This window comes from Gouania willdenowi, chromosome 3 (genome assembly GCF_900634775.1).
Source record: "Gouania willdenowi chromosome 3, fGouWil2.1, whole genome shotgun sequence".
Taxonomy (NCBI): domain Eukaryota; kingdom Metazoa; phylum Chordata; class Actinopteri; order Blenniiformes; family Gobiesocidae; genus Gouania; species Gouania willdenowi.
The window spans coordinates 11,618,738-11,644,149 of record NC_041046.1 but is presented as its reverse complement, the minus strand read 5'-3'; the positions used below and the strand labels follow the sequence as shown (position 1 = coordinate 11,644,149).

General features: G+C 38.2%; 1 protein-coding gene across 3 annotated transcripts in view; it reads left to right on the top strand.

Moving 5' to 3' along the window:
- adamts17 (ADAM metallopeptidase with thrombospondin type 1 motif, 17) overlaps positions 1-25,412 on the top strand; it is a 148,068-nt gene that overhangs the window by 96,568 nt on the left and 26,088 nt on the right. For 2 of the 3 annotated variants that reach the window (XR_003673824.1, XM_028443271.1), the window contains exons 11-19: positions 1,837-1,938; positions 2,019-2,164; positions 4,695-4,864; positions 9,372-9,499; positions 16,201-16,321; positions 17,047-17,121; positions 19,707-19,787; positions 20,592-20,749; positions 24,205-24,364. Coding sequence is in view for 2 of the 3 variants with exons in the window: in XM_028443271.1 (XP_028299072.1) it covers positions 1,837-1,938; positions 2,019-2,164; positions 4,695-4,864; positions 9,372-9,499; positions 16,201-16,321; positions 17,047-17,121; positions 19,707-19,787; positions 20,592-20,749; positions 24,205-24,364 (1,141 nt within the window). In the remaining variant the exon portion in view is untranslated. The remainder of the gene's footprint in view (positions 1-1,836; positions 1,939-2,018; positions 2,165-4,694; positions 4,865-9,371; positions 9,500-16,200; positions 16,322-17,046; positions 17,122-19,706; positions 19,788-20,591; positions 20,750-24,204; positions 24,365-25,412) is intronic. The other variant, XM_028443272.1, reaches the window with a different exon arrangement.

Genomic DNA, 25,412 nt, shown 5'->3' with positions numbered 1-25,412 from the left:
TTTACATCACTAAATAATGACATGCAAATAATAATGACACCAACTATAATAGTAAATAAACAATTACTTACTCCAGCCCAGTGCCTGATAAACATTTAATAGATCTTGTAATTATTTTACTCACAGGCTACACAACTATGAAAGAAATGCCTTTTCTCCAACAAGTAAAAAGAAAAAACACAAAATGAAACTAAATGATTAGAATATTTCTAACAAGTTTTGTTTGAGGCATGTTGCCTGAATGTAACTATAAAGGTTTATGTTTGTGTTTTCTGCAAACACAACATGAACTTAGTTTATTGTAGAAATATCTTGCATTCCAACATTGTGACTTTAGTGGCTGAAGCCTGATATTAGGTCCGCTGGAAGCCGCGTTGATTCCCAATCCTGTTATTTAGAAGAACTACATTTTGACCATAGTGTCTGCTCCTCTACTGTATATATTTATGCTGCTGCCGACCACATTCCACTGATACCAGTAATGCTGTTAGGAATGTTTACAATGGTGAGGAGGCTTCCACTGATAGACAGTGATTCTACAGCAGGGATGGGCAGCTTTTATCACAGCTTGTATCTCCACATCAGGACCACGTTATATGGGCCAAATTTTCATCAGGGGCACATTTGGGATGTTAAAAATCATGAAATTTAAAGGTTTCAGTAGCTCACTTATTGTTCCATGTTAACTGTGCTGTATGTGCATCATAGCAGCAATCTGAATTCTTCCTAATGTTTGTTTAACATAGGGTTGAATGATGAAGGTCTTTCCAGGAAGGAGGTAATTACACACTGAGCTACAGCTCAATGGTTCCTGTTCTAATACCTAATGTTCTTTGTTGCCTTTAAAAAAAATGTTTAAAAAAAAGTTGTTCTCGCGTTTTCATGGAGATGGTTGATGATAACTGAGTGGAAAAGAAAAACTCAATCGAACCTGCATTACAAAAAAAAACTAGCGTTACTAGAAAGCTACAGTTGTTCTGCTTTATTAAGCAGTACACACTTGGTATTTCAGTGGCTAACATTTTTCTTGAACACAATATGTTAAAGAGTATGAAGCCCGAACATGTTTTTTCCCAAATGTGCCCCTAATGAAAATTTTGCTTTTAGAATATTGACCAATCTGAGAATTAACACTGGAAAAAACAAAGGGTTTGTGTGGTTTTGTTGTATTTTTTTGTAAAATTTTAGTCACTTTGTGTAATTTTGTGTAATTTTCGGAATTTTTGTTGTCATTCTGTGTTTTTCTAGTCACTGTTTTTGTTATTGATTTAGTTTTGTTTTTTTCGTCATTTTGTATATTTGTTATTGTTGATTTTTTTGAGTCATTGTGTGTTTCTGTAGTAATTTTGCATGTTTAAGTGTTTTTTTTTGTACTTTTGTTGACATTTTGTGCAATTTGCTGTTGTTTTGTGTGTTTTTGAATAAATTATGTTTAATATCTCGGCCTTAACATCCCTTCCAAGAACTTTGATTACAGTTTTTGGGAGATTTTTTGGGGGGCCCACTCTAAATTAGGCTGAGGGCCTCCGGTTACTCATGTCTTTTCCTACTATCCTGTTTATGAAACTAATATCTTCTTTTGTTTTGATTTCTACCGTACTTCACACTAATACTGTGAGCGAGTAAAACTAAAGTAAAGGTTGTGAAAGGAATGCAGAATTAACAGATCACACTTGTCTATATCAGGATAAATGTAATGCAGATGTTTGAATAACGTCTGACATTGTTAACATATTGAACAGATTCAAAAATAAAAAATTATGATTATAATACTGACTGAAGAACAATAATGTGAGAATTTATGGTATTTCCTGTATGTGTGTGCGAATGTATCAGCACCTTATGTGTGCGGGCCTGTGGTGTTTAGTAGAAGGAGACACATCCTGCAAGACTAAACTGGATCCTCCCCTGGACGGAACCGAGTGTGGAGCCGATAAGGTATGAGCCACAATCAGCATCAACATTAAATCTTAATTGTGTTGGTGTTGTACAAATGTCTGTGTTGTGGTGAACGTCAGTGGTGCAGAGCAGGGGAGTGTGTCAGTAAGACGCCCATCCCTCAGCACGTGGACGGGGACTGGAGCTCCTGGAGTCAGTGGAGCATGTGCAGCAGGACCTGTGGGACTGGAGTCCAGTTCAGACAGAGGAAATGTGACAACCCTCCGTACGTCTTTTTTCTCCTTCTTGTCCGTGTGTTTGTCTAAAGCTGCTTGAGATGATAATTTTTTATCAGATCAAGACAGTTTAGGCCTCACAGATCAATAAACCAAAGACCACTTGCTCAAATAAAAAAAAACATGTCAAAAATCTCCACAGTAAACACTTTCATATTGACATTGTCTGAAAAGTTTTGTGCATTGCATTGTGGGATGTGAAGTCCCGTAAATAGTGATGCACCAACTTTTTGCCACCAAAAATTTTAGGTGGCAAAATCACATTCAAAATTCATCAGAGGCAAACGTGAAAGTGCACGCTGAAAGTAAAAATAACAAAACATGAATCGTTGTATAAATTAAACTAAACAATATTTGATTTGTTTATTTATTGAAGGGATGATGCATATTGTAAACATGTACCTGTGAATATACAGGATTGTAGCCAAAGCTCATTTCCATCATCAGTCTCTCAGGCCCTGCTGGACCCAAAGCCAGGCACATTAACCACACGGTACATTTAATTCAATACATCACCAACATCCAAGCTCACTCTCACAGTTTTCCAGGTGCTCATGTCCCATGATTACAGTCATTTCTTTTGTTAAACAGTTGGAAAAAAACCCTCAAAATTCTGATAAAATCCTTAAATTATGACAACTAGTACAGTGCCCGTTGGAAGTATGTATTCATATAGTGGGAGCTTAAGTAGAGTTGTCAGTTTTGGCCAAATGAGCATGTGTTTGAAGGTTGGATGTACAAAGAGGTGTACATACTCTTCTCTGTAGTGTTATAAAGGGGTATATTTGCAGCTGTGTCTGAAGAGCGTGGCAGTGTTTGTCATGGTCCTGACGGTAGGAGACCACCGTCCACCCGTCACATCCCCGTTCATCCACAACAGGAGTAAAACAGCCAAAAGGAAGAAAAAGCAAGCCGGAAACACAACGTTTATAAGGACTCTCTTCAGCCACGCTGCTGCTGCTGCGCCCACACCCGCTCTCTCTCTCTTTTCTCATGTCCGACCGCGGTGACTTCAAAATAAAATGAAAATAGACGTTTTGAAACGTAATCACCTAATAACTCCATACTAATAAGTGCACACCATAAGGCCATGCACAAGCTGTTCAAAAAGTTTCAGGTCGAACAGACGCCGCTTTAGGGAGATATGTGGCCCACACACACACAGACAGAAGTTCCTTGCTTTTACAGAGATATGACATAATACTGTATTTCCCTTAATTAAATAGAAATTGGTCACAAATTTAAAGAGATGTTGTTGGGACTGATACTTATCACTTAGGCTACGTTCACACTGCATGACTTCATGCTCAAATCCAATTTCTTTTGACCTTTTGATGGCAGTCTGAACGACCCAAATCCGATTTCTTCAAATGCGACCCAGGTGACTTCGATTCGTAGCCCTAAATATGATACGTATCCGTAGCGGATTCAATGCGCGTTTTATACGTTGACGTCACTTGATAAGAATAGCTGGAGCTGTGCACTGTCCTCTGATCACCATGGAGTAGAGAGGGGCAGTGACAGAATTGGGACAGGCTTGAAGCATCCACTGTTGATCAATTTTTTTTCTGCACAAGAATGTGGATTATCCTTATATTTTATACATGGATTATGTAAATAGACAAACTGCTGTCTCTGGTGCGCACTGCGACTGTGTTTGACGTTTGCTAGTTGCCTGGTGCGCTGATCTGATGTTGACATTAACAGTTGTTCTTTATTAAAAGCAGGCTTACTACTCTAAAACAAACTAAATTATGTAAATTGTATGAGGAAAAAATAGGTTTTAAATGTCTGATTTCAGGTTGAGCATATGAATACCTAATGTCTGTCGGACCTGTCAGTTTTGGTTTTGCTCTGTCGAGTTTGGGTCAAAGCTTGAAGGTTCACATCGTAACTGTTCTGTGTTTAAAAAAGCTTTTTATTTTTCCTCGTCCTCTTCCACCTTCTCATTCATTCTCCACTGCACAAAAACTATTATTCAGTACAAACGCAAAAATGCGCATGCGGGTCAGTTTGGAGCCACAAACTGTTCACACTGGAGGCTGATACAGGTCACATTTTGAAAGGTAATGTGAATGGACAAACTAAATATTGTATCTGAGCAAAAACAAATGGAATTGGGCATTAAGGCTTCCAGTGTGAACGTATACTCAATGCTTGAATATAGTTGGTTTCTTACATATTTTGTATTTTATTTATACGTAGAACTACAAATTATTGCACAATAATGTTGAAATTACTCGTTTTCCCACATAAAAGCTGTGGCCCACTTGAGATCAAACTATATTTGCCCCCTGAACTAAAATGTCTTTGACATCCCTGCTTTAGTGAGCTCTAAATATGTGCTGCAGTCACTGGAACTGTTGTCCAGTGAAGAACAAAAGGTTTTACATATTGACACTCACACATCACTACCTGCATGTAACGTGTAGCATCACAAGTCGCCCTGCTGAGACAACATGTTGCCTTCAGTTTCAGTGCAATTTGTTAAAGTATTGATTGTTTGTAATCTTATTGTAGACCTGGTCCTGGTGGTCGCCATTGTCCAAAGACTAATGTGGAACACAAAGCCTGTGAAGCTCCTCCCTGTCCCAAGGGGACGCCCAGCTTTAGAGACCTACAGTGTTTGTCTTACGACAGATACGCGAGCAAGAAGAAAGGCAGCTTCCTCACTGCTATTATCAATGATGGTAAGACACAAAGAAAGATCAATACACACAAAACATGGTTGGCAGGGTAACATAAGAAACAGATAAAGTGAGGATGATTAAAGCAACATACAGGAGTTTAGTGCAGTGCTTCTCAAAGTGTGTGGCGCGCCCCCCTGGTGGGGAATGGAGACACAACAAACAGGAGGAAAATTTTGATTTCATGCCAATCTTTTAAAATGCTATCCTTCATTCATAATTAAAATAATTAACACAAAACAAACATCTATACACAAAGAATTAATAGTCTAAAAATGTTGCAGAAATTAAGAGCATTCAATTATTAGACTGCATTAGCTGACTAAAAAAATAATTTCCTTTTTAATTTTCTTAAGCTTTTTGGCAGAGATTGCAAACAATGTTTTGTTATTCCCTATATTTTTTTTATATTTGTTTTTTTTTTGTAGGTAATTAGTTTAATTTAGTTTGAGTTTTGATATATTTATGAAATATGTTACTTTCATTATAAAATGATATGTTACCTGTTCCCAGTTAGTTCATTTTTTGCTTGCACTGAATTTCCTTTTTAGCTTTTTAAGCATTTTGGCCCAGATTGCAAACAATGTTTTGTTTTTACCTGTATTTTTAAATTTGTTTTTTCATGCAGATTAAAACTGCTTTAATATAATTTTTTGATTTATTATTAAATATTAGATTACTTGTTCCCTGAAAATGTGACTTATCAGGAAATGGGGAACAATGGGTGAAGGTGGGGCCTGAAAGTGCACCTTCATTCAAAGTGGGGAAAAACTCCAAAAAGTTAGAGAACTTTAGGTTATTCAAAATAACCCAGATTCTCTGGTTAATTGAGTGAGAGGTGCTTATTTTGAATGGCGTAGTATCCACGTTACTTATAGTAGGTGGTACTCCCTGCGGCAGATGGACATATTTCACCAGCCACTCAGGATTGGCGTAATGAGATTGTGCTTCTGAGTGCTGCCAGCAGGGCAGCATCGAACGAAATATAATGAGAGAGAACCACAGCTTTAGTGTAACATGTTGTTATTGAAAATGCTACAATGCACACAATGAGGAGGGCGTAATCAGGGCCCGCACGATACAACACCGTCCACAGGAAGGTGGCCCCGGCCCTCCGACGAGAGAGGACGCCATCAACCGCCCAAGCAGGGCCACCCTGCCAGCCACAGACCAAAAAGCAGGCGTACCCAAGCACTCCCAACCGGGCTCCGCTACCCCACATCAATGCCGGCAGCACAGTCCCCATGACGTTTGAAAACTTAAAACTCCAGTTATCAGTGTCCACACTCAAATACAAAACTAGAGTTTTCTCAAATTTTCACTTTATTTGGAGTTTTTCAAAACTCACTCAGTGCCATTGACGTAATATTACGTCAATTGCGTTTTTTCACGGAAGTTGCTAGGATACACTGTGACGGAGATCTACTGTGAATATAAGGCTTCTCTGTTGATGTAGTGACCAACTGGTGCCCTGAAGGTGGCAGCAGAGTACCTTTGGATGAGAGATTAGCCACTGACGCTACCATTAGCTAAGGAGGAAGAAGCAGGAACGAGGGAGATTACGGCGCAACGGAGTGATATTGTGAAGTATCCAGCAGCTCACAGCACCACATATTAACAGAATGTATGGACCTGAGTGGATTATTGATTGAACTGGCGATTTGTGTAAAACTTGCTCTATTCTACTGCTGATTACGGAGGAACGAAACAAGCTACAAACAATTTTCTTTTTCTGATGAAAGTAGAGACTTTACTCTTTCATAATCTGGTGTCAGATTTCAGATTGTCATAGGACAATCTATTTAGTGGGTCTTTAAAAATCAGTCAAAATGCTCTAAAATGGCTGGCACTGAGGGGGGAGAAATTCTGAAGATAGCTGCCACTGAATGAGGTAATGACCTTATCTTGCGTTTTTGTGTGGATGACAGGCCAAACCGTAGATAAATATATATATTTTTAGCAGACCACACGTAGAGTGGACAGGGTCTGAGAAACAGAAGTATTACGCCATAACGTCTTTCAGTAGTTGGACTTGTGATGCAAACGATCACTAGTTTGAATTCAGTTCTCTAAAGCCTCATATTTCTGAAGCACCTCAGCTAATTCATTCTTATGATAAACCCTCAAGTCTTTTTATCTCTGCTTTTCACTGCCAACGTTTGACAGACGTGCCTAAAATGCATGAGCAGTTTCCTGCATCTAACTTCCTTTTATGGGAATCTGTATTCATCAGGATCTGATTTATTTTAACTGCTCCTGTTGTGTTAACCGCACACATGCAGAGTTGTAATCGTTGATTTACTATAATTTTCAGAGCACACTGAAGTGCTGAAGCCATTGTGAACCATTAACGAATAAAAAAAAATGAAGGTTTCCAAACACCTACATTGACACAGATGTATAATTAACTTTTACTCTGGAGCGGACCGTGACATGACATTAAAATGCTGCCTCAAAGTTATGAATTATGGATGTGAACAAGACAGGATGATTGAGAGTGAAATAAAGCTAAAAAATAGGATTTTGAGCGTTTATCTCCTGTGTGCAGCTGAGCCGGGGGTCATGTTTAAATCACTCAGATTACAAACACACACAGAAGTTAAATGAAATAAAGTCTCTGATAAGAATGTTTTACTAGCAAACTACTCCTACTAAGTTTGACGTCAAAATTCACATTAGATAGTATGAAGATTTAATACGTGAGAAATATCAGGATGTATACTATATGGGGGCATTTAAGAAGTATGCATGGTGGGCACACTGGTCATACTCAACCTTCCCATGATGCATTGCGAGCAGAATGTAAAATGGTCCTGGGACTAGCTTCAAGCTAAAAATCAAACATCCCCTTTTCAAAGTAGAAACATATCTTCTCGTCTTCCATTGCTTTTTTTGAACTCTTTGGTAAATAGGGATCTTATTTTGAAGTTAACCGGAAGTTTTGTCAGTAGCACAATAGCAGGTATCCGGAAATCTCTGAAATGTGTTTCCGTGAGTTTTATGGATCAAATGAGCGCATGTTGATAATCTACTTGGTCACTTTCTCACTTAAAATGTTTTCAGAATTTTCAAAGGTGGAGAATCAGCAGAGATATTTAGCCTCAGTGTGCTTCAGGTTTTTATCGTTGTAGGTTGGAAATGCATTTTGGGAAACTTGAACGTACGTATACTTCAGTGGGAACGCTCATCATCCTAATCATACTAGTGCAGTGGTGGCTAGTGGCTTTTTTGTCCCATGTACCCCCTTTGCATTTTTGTCAAATCATGTGTACCCCGTCTTCATATCATAAGTACCGTCTCCATAATTTCATTTGCTTTTTTATATGTGGAACAGCGGGCTCTCATAAACCCCTAAATGTGTCTCAAACATTGGTTTCCTAAGGCATAATCTACAAATTAAAAACAATGTGTGCAAAGTGTAAATTATTTAAAAAGAATACAGTATATCATGCAACTTATATGTGATTACTTCAATAGTAAATAAATAGGCTCACCTTTGTAAAATGTAGCTAATTATTGTCTCCTATAGCCAGAAGTGTGATAAAATGGCCTCTACAGCATAAAATAATCCTGTTTGAATAAATTACCAGAAAAAATAGTAATTTATTGAGCAATATTACTGGTAGTTTGTGGTGAATTTGCTTGTTAAATCTGTCCGAGTACCCCATGTGCTCATGTACCCCTAGGGGTACACGTACCCCACTGTACTAGTATAATTTTGTCTTCAATTATCCAAGTTCCATTACAACTCAGTTATGATTACAGTGATCGTAGCACGCAATAATTATAATTTTTCCCCTCAAAGTCAATTACAATTACGTCCTCAATTAATTATTCATGTTATCTTTCTGTGAGCATCTCTTATGATAACTGGTGAGTTTTGATCCATGTCTTAAATTAGCTGTAAAATACACTAAATAAATATTATTTATCATCTAATTAGTTGGGTTTTTTTTATCTCTGGGTTACCTTGTTTGGCTTCCTTATCCATGAAAGTATTGGTATGAATATAGTCTGTATACCCCTCAATTTATTTTTTCTAATGGTAAACTTATCCTCAAGAGAACTGAAAGGTAGTGGTAAAACTTGATGTGAAACATATTTTAATAATTGTTAATTACGTATGTGTAAGCAATGGAACTGTAACATGGTTCCCCAGGTTTGCCTAACGTAAATTGTTATTGACACATTATATAGAAATCTCATGCCATTTATTTGAACTCACAATTACAATTAAATTCTTATAATGTTATAACTGTAATTAATCATTAATTATGCGATTATAATGACCCCAACCCTGGTTGAAACACAGTATCCCAATATATATCAAATTGACATCCAAATGTTTAAAGTGTGTCGTTCCAGAACTGTGAAAAGCTGATAACAAATTATTGAATCATACACAAACATTGAACCTCTTTATTTCTACAATACTTTGTGTTTAGTAAGCAGTGGTCTGACTATGAAAACGTTAGTTGTCATTGACTTTGTTTTGTGTGTTCATGAACAGAAAAACCTTGTGTGCTGTTCTGCAGCCCCGTTGGTCGTGACGTCCCCATCCTGATGGCAGAGCGAGTGATGGACGGAACGCCCTGTGGACCCTACGAGGCCGACCTGTGTGTTAATGGGAGGTGTCAGGTATGCATGTTTTATACTTTATACTAGCCACTAGGGTTAGTAGACAGCCATTGGGAATTTATGCAAATAAACAATACTATGTAAAAAGCTATTCGGCGACATGTCGCAATATTTCACCACGCAATTATCGTATCGATCCAAACGATGTCCAAATTAATTTTTTAAATCATGTTCTTGAACTAAAAAAAAAAAACAATTTAATCGTGCTAACATTTGCATAGCATGTAAACGCCTGGTCACTAGGTGTCAGTGAACCACATCAGACCTTGTTAAACTACCTCACTACTCAATGCATTTTAACTGGAAGTTGATTGCTCTTTATTTTCATAAAACATACTGAACACTTTTATAGATGTTTGTGGTTACTTTAAAAAAAAAAAAAGAACTTAAAGGAATCAGAATCTGTTGTAGATGCAAAAGTTAAACCTTTTTGTAAAATTTATTTTGACAGTTTGATAAACTCACCACTTGTTTTTGATGTATTTATTTGAATTACAGTTAGTTACTGTTAGTAATTCCCATGCTGAAGAATGGTTTGGATCTTAAACGCATGTTTCACAATGTTTTATTTTCCAAGAAGTCCCTTTAACATTTTGTGCTGAGTAATAACACCGTATCAGCACCGTCGGCACCGTAAGAGCTAAGGAGAAAATATCAATATACAGTACATCAGTGACGTGCCGTGGCCACTAGAGTTGGGTAGGCACGTTGCAAATCGAGACCACCAATAACAATTTCATATGTTTCTGCTGTCAAGTGTTTATTCAATTCAAATCAATTTTATTTGTATAAAGCAATTTCCAACAAAGTCATCTCAATGTACAAATATGAAATGCATAATAAGAAAGAAAAAACCCAACAAAATCCACATGAACAAGCATTTAGCCATCTAACAAAATCAATATCATAAACACCATTAAAGAAACATAAACAATTATTTAATATAGCCTCCATACTCTCCCAACAAGATATATCTCATGACACGGCAGCGCATCCATTGTTCGTTTGTGTTGGAAACACAGAGAAAATGACAAAAACAACTCAGAACAGCCTCAGTGAGGAGCATCCACAAAGCCAATCCTTCCTTTTGTACCATTCACTGTAGAAAGTATGAAACATGTTCTGACCATACCTTTGCTGAAGGTCTGGTAGCTCAGGTGTTGGTCTCCATCTTTTAAAAGCTGTCGTTTTTCCTCAAAAAAAAGTTTCTCTATCATCTCTAGCGCTGTCATCCTGCCTGTAGTGTTATCCCGCCCACTAGCTAGAGAACGTAGCAGCAGCGGTCACATGGCATCTATTCACTAATGTACTGTGAACTTACGTATAGCATTTAGCATAGCACGGTTACGTCCAAAGGCAGCTCTCTACGCTGCCTTTGAACGTAAATGGTTGTCATCTTGGGGACCTGACTGCGCATGCGCAAACATGTAAAAACACGCAATGGGAACAGAGGCAAAGGAGCAACGTGCCTTTGGGAGGGGGCGTGGCCTCCCTCTGCCTTACAGCGGAGTGGGAAAAAAAAAAAAAGTGCAGCTGTTCCAGGAAATAGCGCTGTTTAGTAATTTGGTCTTTGAAACGCACAAAATGCAGACACTTTCAAACTTATAGGTACTGTAGGCTATTGGAAATGGAAAAATATATAATTTATAATTATATTATCATTAAAACAAAGAATCAAAATATCAATTCACAGTTGGGTAGGCACTGCCTACCTTGCCTACCCTGATGGCACGTCACTGATATACATGTATGTTAACAAATATCTAACCTTAACTCCTTTAATGTTCAAAATGTGTAAAATCACAACCTTGAAATTGTTTATTTAAAACCACAGAATATACCATGAATTTTAACGTTTTAATGATATCATGTATTTTACTATTTTCTCCTTTTAACAATGACAAATTCAAATTAGAATGCAAAATAATAAATTAACACACCACAAATAATTTGTGTGTATCTCCTTTCATCTCAGTCATGACATAAATGAAATGCATTTAAACCTTATTTTTGTCTACTTTTGCCTATATTTCTTACAGAAATGAAACACACTGATAACCTGACCAAGGGTATGGTTTTTTGTGAGATGCAGAAGCTTCATAGCTAAAGCTAAAGTTAGCAACTACTGAAATAAGACCAAAAAAAGTAGTTTCACGACGGTATTAATGTGGATTCATGTAAATACAAACTTTGTGCCTCAATCAGCTTAATGTGCTTAAACAAAAATATGTCTGAAATATGATCGCTCCAAACTCTTACTTATGCCGTTTTACGCACGTCTTATAGAACGTCTTCTTTCATTTTACTCACTATTAATGTCCTTCAAAATAAGAGCATCGATAATTCTAACAGAACTCACAGGAAATAGTTACAAACCCATAGAAATTGCCTTAAAAAAAAAGTTCATCTAAAACAGATAATAGAGTAATTTACAGTTGCAATCTACTTGTTCTCGCAAGTTTCATGTAATGGTGAAATTTGTAATTATTGATATTGCAAATTGTATCGTATCGTCAGATTCATGACAATGCACACCCCTACTATGTAATCATACAGAAATGTACACAGACATTAAAGATAGACACTCAAGATATAAAACGGGTCTCTTTAATATTCGTGAGTTTTATATATATCTGTATAGAGAGTAAAAAGTACTGCTGACATTCTGTCAATGCTTTATCTTTTTCCCTTTCACAACTCTCAAGCAGCAATTTTAACCATTTTTCTTTTCTTTTTTAGAGTAAATGATGTGTGATTCATTGATCTCTGAGGCCAACATTATAGTGTTATCGAATAAACAATCATCAGCTTTAAGTGCTGTATATTTCAGGACCGAGCTGCAGTGACCCATTGTTTGTTTCTTTCAATGTTTTATAAAATGTGATGCAGGGGGGAGCATTACCTAATAATTTACTTGGTTTAATATGATTGTAATCACCACAAGCCTGAGCACAGGTCTGTGAAGCCCAGTATCTTTAGTGGAAGGTTTGTGCTGACAGTGGAGCACAGCCGGGCCCTCAGGGGACGTTTTGATTTATTTGGCTCCAGTCTCCAGGCTGGAGTTGGTTTTTGAGTTTATTTACTATTGTTTGATGCAGATGCACGTGGGAGGTATTCCCTGTGCCTGTGTGTGTGTGTGTGTGTGTGTGTGTGTGTATTTGAGTGTGTGAGAGCGGGGCCAGAAAGTCAAATATGGATGTAATTATGGCATCCGTGGACTCACACAGCACTTAGTTTTTAGATGTCAGCGATGACGTGTGTATTAGTAACAATCCCCAACACCTAGAGTCAGCACAACAGCGTTATATAATCCATGTGTGTTTATGATGTCAGTACAGAGGCAGTGATTTGCTGCGGAACATTAATATTGACATCAGGGCTCTGATTTACTGGTAGTTAATGGTTTGTGCCTGTAAAAACATGAGCAAACATCATTGCATGCTTTAGAGCAGACGTGGGCAACTGGCGGCCTGGGGGCTACATGTGGCCCTCGCTCTTACTTTGAGTGGCCCCTGAAGTAACGGCAAAACACACAATGGCAACAACAAAAAACCCAACTTTAAGGGCCTGTACTATGAAGCTGGATTTCCTCTTACTGTGCAAACTTTCGGAATTGAATCTGTGTGCTATAGATGTCTTACGGGGCTAAATCACCATGGTAACTCGGCTGAACACCTAACCTGTTTGGGACCAGGTTTTGTTCTGGTTCAGATCTGAGCGAGTACTAAAGTCCCGCCTCCTGACCAATCAGTTCTCTTAGAACAAGCTGACGATAAAAGGAGGATCATTGTGTGAACACATCTCTGTGTGGATCTGATGTGACGCTGACAGGAGAGAGAATATTTATCCTTTCATTTACCGATGACATCCTGTAGGAAATAGAGATTTTTATCTGATAGACTGACCTACATTAGTCAGCTGATAAAGCCTGTGCATTGGACGCTTTCCTATCGATAAATTAATTAATTAATGTATTATGTGGTGACGCTGAGAGCCTCAGTCCTGTAAGATAATATAAAATACAATTATTGTCCACCTTATGATTGTAGGCTGAGCCACAGACAAGGTAAAAGTGAATGTGAAACTCATCAGTGTCTGTTTATTCTCCGTTTATAATTTCACTAATTTAAGCATTAACGTTCATCAATTCCTGCATTGATTACTTCCTGCTTTTATTGCAGCAACAGTGTTGTTTTTGGTCTGAATTATGGATTTTAATTCTTCATATTTTTAAAGATGTATTATAAGTTGCTCTACACAGTTTCACTGTGATTGTGATTGGTCTGACGATGTAAGCTCCTCCTCTGTCACAAGAGTGCGCACGTATTCAGGCTAAAATCAACTCTCTTAACTTAGCGAGTTCTAATCGGGATTCGTACGACAGCTTATAATTTTCTAACTTCGTAGTATAGGCCCCAAATGAGAGAAAATCTAATTATTCATATTTTTATATTTTGATAAGCGCTACGAGATGTTGTAATTGGTGCTATATCAATAAAGTCGAATTGAAATAATACACAAAAAATGTCTCAAAAATCTCAAAATGACAACAAAAATACACAAATTGAATCACTACACACAAAACAACAAAAACAAAAAAATTAGAGGAAAATATGCTAAATTACTTCAAAAACACATGAAACAGAGTTGATAATGAGGACCCAAGCGCAGAGAGAGTGAGGCAGCAGGCAGGCGTCTTGTTTATAGAACCAGTCCATTTTAATGATTAAAAATCTTACAAAAACTCAAATCCAAAGGAGGCACAAGGGAATCAGGGAGCACGGTACAAAAACGCAGCAGGACACATGGAGGGTAACATTGACAGATCCAACCATCATTTTGTGTCCAAACACTCAAGGCTTGACTGGGAACGAGCCACACCTGGGTGCAAAACAGGAGGTAAATAATCACTCACAACATTTAATGGCAAATTTATTCACATTTTATTTGAAGAAAGTCTAACTTTTCTGCTCTAATTTTCAATACTCATTACATTTTCAATAAAAATACATATTAGGTTTATCTGACTCTTCTGCTTGTTTTTTTTTTATACATAATAATACAATAGTAATTTAAAAAATGAAGTGCAACCAATTGGTGGTCGACGGTTGGCACAGTGAGCGACTCCTTTAGAATATCTCCATCTGTGTTAAAGCCAAAGTGTTTCCACACACTGGACCCAAAGGTGGTTCCATCCATTTCTCGCCTGCCAGCTTCTCCGTTTTGGTTGTTGTCTGCTGGCGCGTGACAATGACTTAATCAAAGCGTTTTTAAAACACATCCATATAAATTCTGCCGTGCTTAAATCCAATGTGTGATTTCCTTGTATCGATACAATCGATTGATTACCTTTTAAAATGATTTTAGATCGATTAATGTCATCAGGCTTACTAGCTGAGCACAGATTGATGAGATGAGATGATGATGATATCCTTTATTCGTCCCACAAAGGGGAAATTTACATTTCAGTTACATCCCATCTCAGAAACATGAAAATAAAATCACACATAACATGGGCAGACAGGAGAGGGAGAACTGTGGGTCGCCACAAGGGCAGCGCCCCATATACTTAGATGAAAAATGGAAAAACAAGAGGAAAGGAGAGGGGAAAAAAGGCAGATCCTACACTATGTTTCCTTAGAGGCGCACGGTATAGGACTAGGAAAAAAACTCCTCAGCACATAAGCCCATGAAAAACAATTACAACAAAACTTGACATAGCACATATGGTCGGGGGGAGGGACTTGTGGGGTTGAGGATTGCAGCCTGCTGCTGGGGGGCCCTCCAGCAGCCACTGCGTGAGATGGAGAGAGGATGGGAGCCAAAGAATGTGTAGGCGCAGATGACATGAAACGACCTTGGGTTGATCTGAGTTGAGAAACAAAGCTCCAGGTGGTGGTGGTGGGGAGAGGAGGGGATGGAGCGTCAGTCGACGCAACATCCTGGTGAATAGATGAACCAGCCTTCAATGGCTGGCTGTGGGGAGCTGAATGTACAATAAGGAATTTGTTTTCGGCCGGCTGACACCCAACATTTTCTGTGCAGCCTACAGTTAATCACTCAGCAGTAATCCAATATGGTGGCCTTATCTCCAAAGCTGAGCATTCAACTTCTCCAAGTTAGACGATCCGAAGTATATCGCATGAGTCAGAGTGAGTTGAGAGCCTTCCCAATCCATCAGAAATGACTGGCAGACTTCCCGAAAATGCTGCCAACACAATCCGGACTTTGGGATATGTCAGATAATTACCAGCTCCAATCAACAGCATACAGTACCTGTAACTATAATTCCATAGATGTCTTCCACATCCTCAGGCTCACCTCTGCCCGTTCTCTTTGTTGAAAAAAGTTGGTTGATTGCATTGAGAGACCAGCTGATCAATTCCATTATTTGTTTTTTTTTTGATAGAGATGTAGAGTCAAATTCCTTGTACTGTCCTTAAAACTGTACATGGCAAATAAAACATTTCTGATTCTGATTCTGATTCTAGAGAGAGGCTCCTATTAGATGCAGACAAAAATACAGCACAGACGAAGCAGCAGCAGCAGGGCAGATAAGGGAAATTATGTAGTTACACTGTTATTTATATTTCAGTTTTCTGTATGCGTTAAAATGCCAGCTTTACAGTTCAGTGCATGTACACACCATGAGACATTCAAAGACATATCTTTGTTTTCTAATTTTTCATTTCTTTGTCCAGAAAATTGGCTGCGACGGCATCATCGGCTCCGCGGCCAAGGAGGACCGCTGTGGAGTCTGCAACGGGGATGGACGCTCCTGCAAAATAGTGAGAGGAGACTTCAACCACACTAAAGGAATGGGTGAGTGTTTAACCAACCACCTTATCAATGTCATTCATTATTTAATTGGTTTAACAAAACAAATTTGGATTTTTTTTTATTAGTCATAGTCTTTTGACTAAAATGCGACTGACTTAGTTTTGGTCAAAATGTAGTCATTTTAGTCAACTAAATCACATTAAGATTTTTGTCGACTAAATCTGTTACAGATACTCGACTAAAATATGAAGCAGAAGAATTATTGCATTTTTTAAAGATTCAATTTCCATTGATCAACCTGATATTGAATGACATTAAAGATTGTAAACACACACAGACAGATTTTATGTGATCAATGCTCATCACAATGTGACAAATTTATAGTTTATATTAGTCAGAGAAAAATATAATTGTAATTTTGATTAAGTTTTTGTTAACATGTTTTTTTTGTTGTTTTCTTAAAGTTGGTCATAGTCTAGTTGTCACTTAAGAAAATTTAGTCAACCAAATGAACACTGCTCTTGACACTTTTTTTGCTTAGTTAAATCCTATTTTCCACCTTTAAAGCAGATTCTTCTTCTTTTTTTTGTATAATGAAAAATTAAGAATATTGTGTGTCCATGCACCAGTATGTGTCGGGTTTTGAATGCAAAAATAATAAATGATGTAGGGGAAACAATAATACTCATGAAAGAGTAAAGGCAGTCAGTGTTTGTGTACTTTTGCTAAATTTAATTCTTACTCCCATTCCTTGTCCTGCTCTCCAGTTACCACTAGACAGTGTAAGAGGGTATCGACCTGTGTGATGGCTAAACCCAGAGCCGTCCCCAAGTGTTTCTCATGTAAGGTGCACGGAGTGGGTGTGTGTGTGTGTGTGTTTCTGCACTGCTTGGTTTTACTGGGGCTCTTACTATTACCACTACTATTACCGTTGGCTCTCCTGGTGATGTAGACATTGCTACAGTTGCATAATCAGATTGGCTGCACTGTTCTATAACCAGCAAAAACACTTTTATAAAAGATGGAAATAACAATGTGTAATAAGACCTTGGATTTCCATGAGTGAATATGCTCCCAGTGCCCTTGCATGAATAATCAATTGAGCTGTGTAAAACCAAGTGAGCCATGGTTTGTCAGTGTCTGATATGAGGTGGTGTGGGGGGGGTTGATGGTGCAGCTACCTGGTTTTCAGGTGGGACTTTGTTTGTGTGTGACTTGTGTGACTTGTAATTTCTTTTAAAGGGAATTGGAAAGCACTTTCTGCCTGAGTACACGTACAATTCAACATTTAAATATTTTTACAATGTCACATTAATCTAAACCAGGATTCACCTCAAGGTTTTTTTCATCGAAACAATTTGACAAACGTTTTTAAATGTTGCACATTTGGTGTATGGGTTGTGATAAGTGGTGTTTTTAAAAAAATTGCAAAGTCGATTTTTGTAAAATATTACATATCTGACGCCCCATGAAAACCCAGGAACAAGTCGACATGAGAGGAACAGAGAAAGAGCACAAAAACATTTGTTGTGTGTGTTTTTAAATGTAGCAGCAGCAGAAGGGTAAAAATTATAAGTCAGCTGGGCTTTTTTTTCTCCCTTTATGACCTTTGGATACTGCCAACGTTGAAATGGCCATAACATTTTTAAGAATTCTTTGATTTCTATGTGAAATCATTGTCACAACCCCCTGGTTTTTTCATGGTGCGTCACAATTGTTAAATTGTACAACGTTACATGTTTTAAGACTAGTTAAAAGTTGTTTGTGGCTATTGAAACAGGAACTTAAAATCTGTGTAAAGCAGAGATACATTTGTGTTATGAGTTTGTCACACCACAGAAACATGCGTCATTGACCACTGAGCCAAATTTGAAAGATGGAAAAAAATTAGGTCTCAAAAATCATGGAAAAACAAGCACTCCTCTCTGCTCTAATACGGTGGGGGCGTGCCAGTTAGAGCTCTGAAACCACACCCACGCAGGGGAAGGGCTCCACCTCCGTACTGTGTGGAGAGAGCAGTGTGAAAGCGGCTCCAGCGTTGATAGTTCTTCTCCCATTGGTTTTCCAAAAGTGCTCGGATTGGGCCAAACAGGATGTCAGCGGAAAGGTCTGCTCCACCCGAGTCCGTCTGCTCCCGCATAGAGGCGAAACCCTCAATTTAGGTGCAAAAAAGTGATCATTTCATAGAAAATGTGGCACCAGCGGACATGTTTTATTCCCCTGAGTCCGAATATGTGGTTTGTATTATTGCACCCGTTTGTATATTGCACCCGCTGGAGGCCGCCGATGTTTGGTGTGCTTCAGCAGCAGGGTCGGGTTTATGCTACTGAGGGTTCCGATAAGTAACACGGCTATGATCTAAACATTAAAAGTATTGGAGACAAATATATATATATATACAGTATATTTTTTTTTATCCGATAAAGTTGATATTGATCTCATAGATCAGTGAATCAAAGACAATTTGCTTTAAAAGGACGTAAAAAGTTAAAATTGCCACTGGGAAGTTTGTTTTAATTTACACTGTATTCATTGATATTGTCAGAAACATGTCCCATTGCATTGTGGGATGTAGAGTATCATACTGTAGATGTGTTTTTTAAATGTGGGTTTCATTTTTTCCATGATTTCTTGTTTCTTCACCAGACATGTAGGACATTAATTTGCATGACACCATTTTTTTTTAGTTTGTTTTTGGTGTTTCCCGTGATATCACCACACATTGTGAAACATTTAATTTCAGCAATTCAAATCTTTCAGCTTTAGCCCCAAAATAAACATCCGCCATTGAAAACACCAGATACTGTATGTGTTGGAGAGTCGCCTTGGCTGTGTTTTTTGGGGAAACCTAATAAATCCTATTGATTTTGACACTTGAAGTTGCATGTTGTCTGGACTGTTGGAGGAAACTGCAGCAGCCAGGGAAAGAACAACCTTGGATACTGCCAAGAAGATTTATCTTAAATTGGTAGTCAATAGTGTTATTTTAGCACTGTTATAGTAATTAAACATCATTGGGAGTATATCTAACTTTGGGTTTTTGCAGCTCTTAGACCACGTGTCAAACTCAAGGCCCCGGGACCAAATCCGGCCCTTTAGAGCATCCAATTTGAGAAAATAAAAATGACAGAGATAACATAAATTATTGTGTGAATTACCAAATAATCCAGTTGTAGATTTTAATGAAACTCTGCAATATTTTTAGGGACTTGCAGTTTTTCCAAGAATTTTTGAAGTGTAGATTCGGCAGGGACTGATATTAAAAACAACTGCACAATTTATGTCAAAATTGTTCATTTTCCCTCCTAAAATTTGTGGCCCACTTGAGATCAAACTGCTCTGTATTTGGCCCTTAACTGAAATGAGTTTGACACCCGTCTTAGACAGTGGTGATCATCTCACCTCTGTCATTCTGTCTCCCTGTCAGGTTACATCGAGGCCGTAGTGATCCCTGCTGGAGCCAGGAGGATCAAAGTGGTCGAAGACAAACCCTCGCATAGTTTTCTGGGTGAGGATGCTCGTTGTTCTTGTTGTTTATTTCTTTTTCAGCAGATTTTAAACCAGCCTGTTCATTTATTTTACAACGAGAGATCAAATGTGCTCAGGTTTAGACGTCTCAATGCTCCATCATGACCGATTGCAATAGTTGGATAATGATGTAGTTACAGTAATGCTGTAGTGCGATATAGAAACATCTACCGTATATAACCCTCTATAGTGTATATCACTAATTTAATGTGTGTGGTCTTGGTTCCACTCTGCTGCTAAAACTTCTACTATCATATATGATCTTTGATGGAACTTGTGAGTAAAACTCACTACAGGTACGGTTTAAAACAACAGCAGTGGCCATTATTGTTGGTTTGTGTGCCCCCTGGTGGCGTTTCCGCTTACAAATTTATTTTTTGTTCATTCATATATATATATATATATATATATATATATATATAATGAATAGCAATTTTCCATTACTGTCATGTAATTTTAAGGAAGAAATACTATATTTTATATATGTTGTTGTCAGGATATACCTCTACTTATACCGTGATATTACAATTTCTCCATATTGCACAGCACTAAGTTACAGTATGATAATCAGCCACTCTTTGTTTTTATTGGGATGTAGTTTAACAGCTGTTTTATAAATTCACCTTAGAGCTCGACTCACAGCCCACCATCCTTTAAAAAGCTGAAGCAATTCCTTATGGACAATTAGGAAATGTCAAAGCTCTGTCATGTACCAGTACATGCGAGCAGTACTCTTTGTACCATATAAGGATAATTTCTTTATTTCTTTATTTTTTTTCAACAGCCTTAAAAGACTCCAGTAAGAGGTCCATCAACAATGACTGGAAGATTGAACTTCCTGGAGAGTTTGAGGTCGCAGGGACCACAGTGCGCTATGTTCGAAGAGGTCTGTGGGAGAAGATGTCTGCCAAGGGACCCACTAAGTCTCCTTTACACCTGATGGTAAAAGTCAGTTAGAGATCACCGACCTATCAGGCTATGTGGATTTAACCACTGACGTGTGGTCAGGTAGGCGAGGCAATATTGCTAAAAGAAACTCCACATAACGTCCAAACAAATTGATCTTGCGTATGATCGGAGGGTGACCGGTTCGAATCTAACCTGGGCCACCACTGTGGGTAAATCCCTTAACCCTAAAGGCTCAAATATACTCAGACAGAACGTACACAGAGAGAGACTCTGTGCTGGCTGTCCGCTCTCCTCAGAGCGTTCATAGTCAAGCGTACCGCCACATCCTAGTTTCCAAAAAAATCCTACGTTTCCCACAATCCTTGGGATTGGTCCTTGTACTCTTGGGATGTGTTTTAATGGTCTTGGTATTTTCGTAGCTTGTTTGCCAGTTTCTCCTCTAAGATCATCGTCTCCATCTCTAAGGCTCTGTTTCACCAGGCAGTGAAACACAGTTGGTGTTACATTTAATGCAGGTTGATACAATGCAGAGCAGTGTCTTGTGTGACACCAGGTACGCGGAGAAGTCAGCGTGGTCCTAAAATCTGAACTTTGCACTAAGTAGGACTCTGAGCGGACTTAGCAGATGTATGCGTGGGTATGTTTCAGCCTTTACTGCTCCTGTTGTACGTCGCTGATTGTAATCAACACTGGGAGTGAAGTAGCCTGAAATGGAAAACAGTTATGAAACAGAAAACCCAAAAGAGAAAAAGTCAAAGTAAAACCTGAATAGAAACCAACCTGTGACATTCATTCTGGAATCCCAATGGTGTTCTATCTGGTTGAGGGCATGACTCAAGCAGGCCAGTCAATTGCTTCCACATCCAACTTGCCCATTCATTCTTTTTAATGACTTTGCTTTTTATACTGGTTTGGGAGCATGACAATGACCAACTCCGTAAACATCAACCCAACACAAAAATTGTGGTGTTTGATAATGGGAAGCTTTCCACTTTCCACAATCCATTCAGACAAGTACTGTTTCCATGGCGACCACCAAACCTAAGCTCGTCCAGTTGATTGTGACTTAGGGTGGCATGCATTGCATTACTGCAACCATTGCTTTATATTTCACACTTAATGATTGATTTCTTGGCTGCAGCTGCTAAGCTATGGAAACCCATTCTATGAAACTTTGTATCGGGGTGTCCAATCATTTTCACACAGGGCCACATCAGCATTAGGGTTGCCCTCAATTGTTGTTACTGTAAGACGATATATAACAAATGTACAGTGACTCGTCATTAACATACTGTCACTTTATTTAATTTTTATTTATTCAAGTTAGATTCTATGGATTTGTATAGATGTAAATATATATGTGAGGTTTTTGCTTGGTTATTAAAACAAATCATCTTCTTTTTTTAGTCCAAAGATCAATATTTTTAGGGAAATAACAGAGACACATTCTTCATCAAACACAAGTTATTACATGAACTTGATTCCAAAGTTGGTATAACAAAGAATTGTGTTGCATCAGTGTTAGCTATTTTGAACACGTTCTGATGTGAATGCAGTTTGCCTGTTTATTCTTCCTCAAGTTGATGTTTTGCTTGGAGGTAAAATTTGCCATACTTAGCTCAGTGTTTGATGTCAAAATCTGTATTTTGCTCCTTATAATAATAATAATAATACTAATAATAATAATAATAATAATACATTTTATTTAAAAAACGCTTTTCAAGAAACTTAAAGGCACTTTACAGGTTAAAACTACAACAAATGCAGTGATGAAAATAGACAAAAACAAAGAACTTCAGTAAAGAAGAATGAAAAAATGACCAATGATACTGCCTCATAACGCAAAAGACATGGGCCTTGAGGCACAAACATGCATTTCTGTTCTCATTTTTTATATTTACTTCTTTCTGCATCAATTTTTCTCTTCTTTGACATTTTGGTGTCATTTTTCTGGTTGTTTTTTCTCAAATACACCTCAGTTAGACACAGATGTGGAAACACTGCAATCTACAGCAGGATACCTTGCCTTCGCCAATCTAAAAATTGACATGCATTGTGGGAGTTGTAGTTTATGGTCAACAGACACTTTTAAAAATCAGCCTTGAGTTTGACACACTTGCTTTATATACAGTGAAGGAAAAATGAAGTCTGGAGGTCTGTTGCAATCAATTATGTGTAAAGTTGGGACTTCTGCGCACTCTGCTCTTCCTCTGTCACTTTATACCACTATGTTGCTGAGCTACTGTCATTCTCAATGCTACACTTCCATATACCATTGACAGCTGAATGTGGACTGTATGGTAACATGGGAATTTCACAACTAGGCACTGGAAAATGTGTGTACTGTTCGTTTGGTTATTCCGTTTTAAAACCAAATCAAAATAACATAAATGGTGTGGTTATTTTGTTTTACTGACTGAAAACCAAAACAGAAATACAGAGACTACAAAAACCAGACAAGCAGCATTTTGAAAAAATTAAATATAAAAATGTAATTGACCCCAACCCTGGAAACAACACATTAAACAGGTTTACTAAAACCCTTTTAAAATATTGAAGACATGGATCCATCCTGCCTTGGATGAATGGTTAAAGCTGCTGTTGGGTTTGATTCCAAGACTATAGGCTACCTGTCCATGTGCCAAAGTGTCCTTGGGCAAGACACCTCAAGTAGCTCCCATTGGTAGATTAGCGCCTTGCATGGCAGCTCCGTCACATTGATTTTAATGTAAGTGTCAATGCGGTGGTAATTTAGTGGCCATCAAAGTACTTAATGAATCAATCCTGTTGACAGTTTTCTTCAGTATCATTGCCATGGTTTAAACACCCCCGTCTACCTTAGTGTAGTCCATCCCTTTATGAACAATCCAATGATCTCCACCAATAGAGCACCATTAAGATGAGGGTTAATGGAATATTAATTTCCTGAATGTACAGCTGACAAACAACTGTGCGATGCTGTCATTAAGTCCAGAGCAAATTGCTTTCCAGCAGTTGATGATGACTTATCGGATGATGGTGACCTAATGCCGACATGAACAAACTGACTTAAAAAACACACAATGCAAAATGACTCATAATACACAAAGCATTAACAAAAATACACAGACTCACAGAAAAATCTACAAAATGATGACAAAAACACACAAAATATAAAAAAGGTCAAAAATAATGCTCTGTTAACACACAAAACAACAACAAAAATACACAGAATAACAAAAAATACACAATAATTTCAAAAACACACAAACCCTTAGTTCTTTCCTGTATTAATGTTATTAATACATTAATGTTACTCTAAATGCTGAGTGTTTATAACGTGGCCCATGGATCACACAATCATATTTTTGTGGCCCTGTCGTGTTAACAGTTGCCCATGTCTGACGAAATGGTTTCAGCTCATTTATGTTATCACTTCCCTCTCTGTTAGAGATCATCTGGTTCCATTGGTGACTTTTCTTCAATGGGTCATTATCTCCTGCTCTCAGGTGCTGCTCTTCCATGACCAGACTTACGGGATCCACTACGAGTACACGGTGTCCCTGAATGCAACTCGAGACAAGAGCAACCAGGAGCAGAAGGAGCCCGAGTATCTCTACATCTGGACACACAGCAGTTGGCAGGACTGCACCGTGCAATGCGGAGGAGGTAAGAAAGTCATTAATTATTCATGATTAATGCAGTATTTCAGTCACATGCAGATGTTTTCATAGAACAAAACACAGCTTTGTGTTTGGACCTTAAAAGACTCATAAGATAAGTGTAAATACCCCATTCTTATCCCAAAAGTCAAATACTTATGAACCATTGTTCAATTCAAATTCAAACTTGGGTGTCTTTAGTTTGCTCAGATCTGACTGGTAGTCTTGTACTCAAGACCAATGCTGCGTTCACACCGTATGCGTCACGAAATGTCCGTACTTCCAGATTACATACAAAGTCAATGAATATACAGTATGCGTCCCAGATGCGAAATCTTTCCTGTGCGGCGGTGCAGTCCGATCCGCACGTCAAGTGCGTTGGCCGTGTGAGCCCGCTCCCGATGTTACGCATATCTGCACATTTGCACATTCGCAAGAGTTGAAAATATTAACTCATGCGGCTGTTTAGCATGACGAAAGCCAGTCAGAGTCTTTGTTGACGATGACGTCAGGCCGTCAACACGATCACCGGTCTGTTCACCCATACAGCCATGCAGTAGAAGCTGTGTGTGACCACTTGGAGATGTATGACATGGCCTTTTTAACCGGGACCGGACTAGGAAGGATTTGACGTGGAGGAGAATCAGCGAGGAGTAGTTTTCATCTCTGAAAGTCGGCACTGAGGTAAGATAGCATTAGCCACTTATCACACCAGCTTTTTTCACTGGTGGTTTATGTTTAAGAGAGGAGAAAATAGAGCGCAGCTCCTCTCTTCAGCAGGCACTGAAACTCACTGAGTTGGATGTGTCGCTGGTGGGCAAAACAAGAATTTTAATAAAAATTAAGCTATAGAAAAATAAAAATATATGTATGTATATATATATTTATATTGATATAGGCGATATTGTAATTTTCTATATCGCCAAAATAGACAACTTGATATATCTTGAATCTCAATGTAATGCCCATCCCTAGTGACGATACATAAGACACTAGACACTAACTAACTACATTTTTTTTAAGTCAAATTGCAACATCCAAATGCTTCTCCTTAT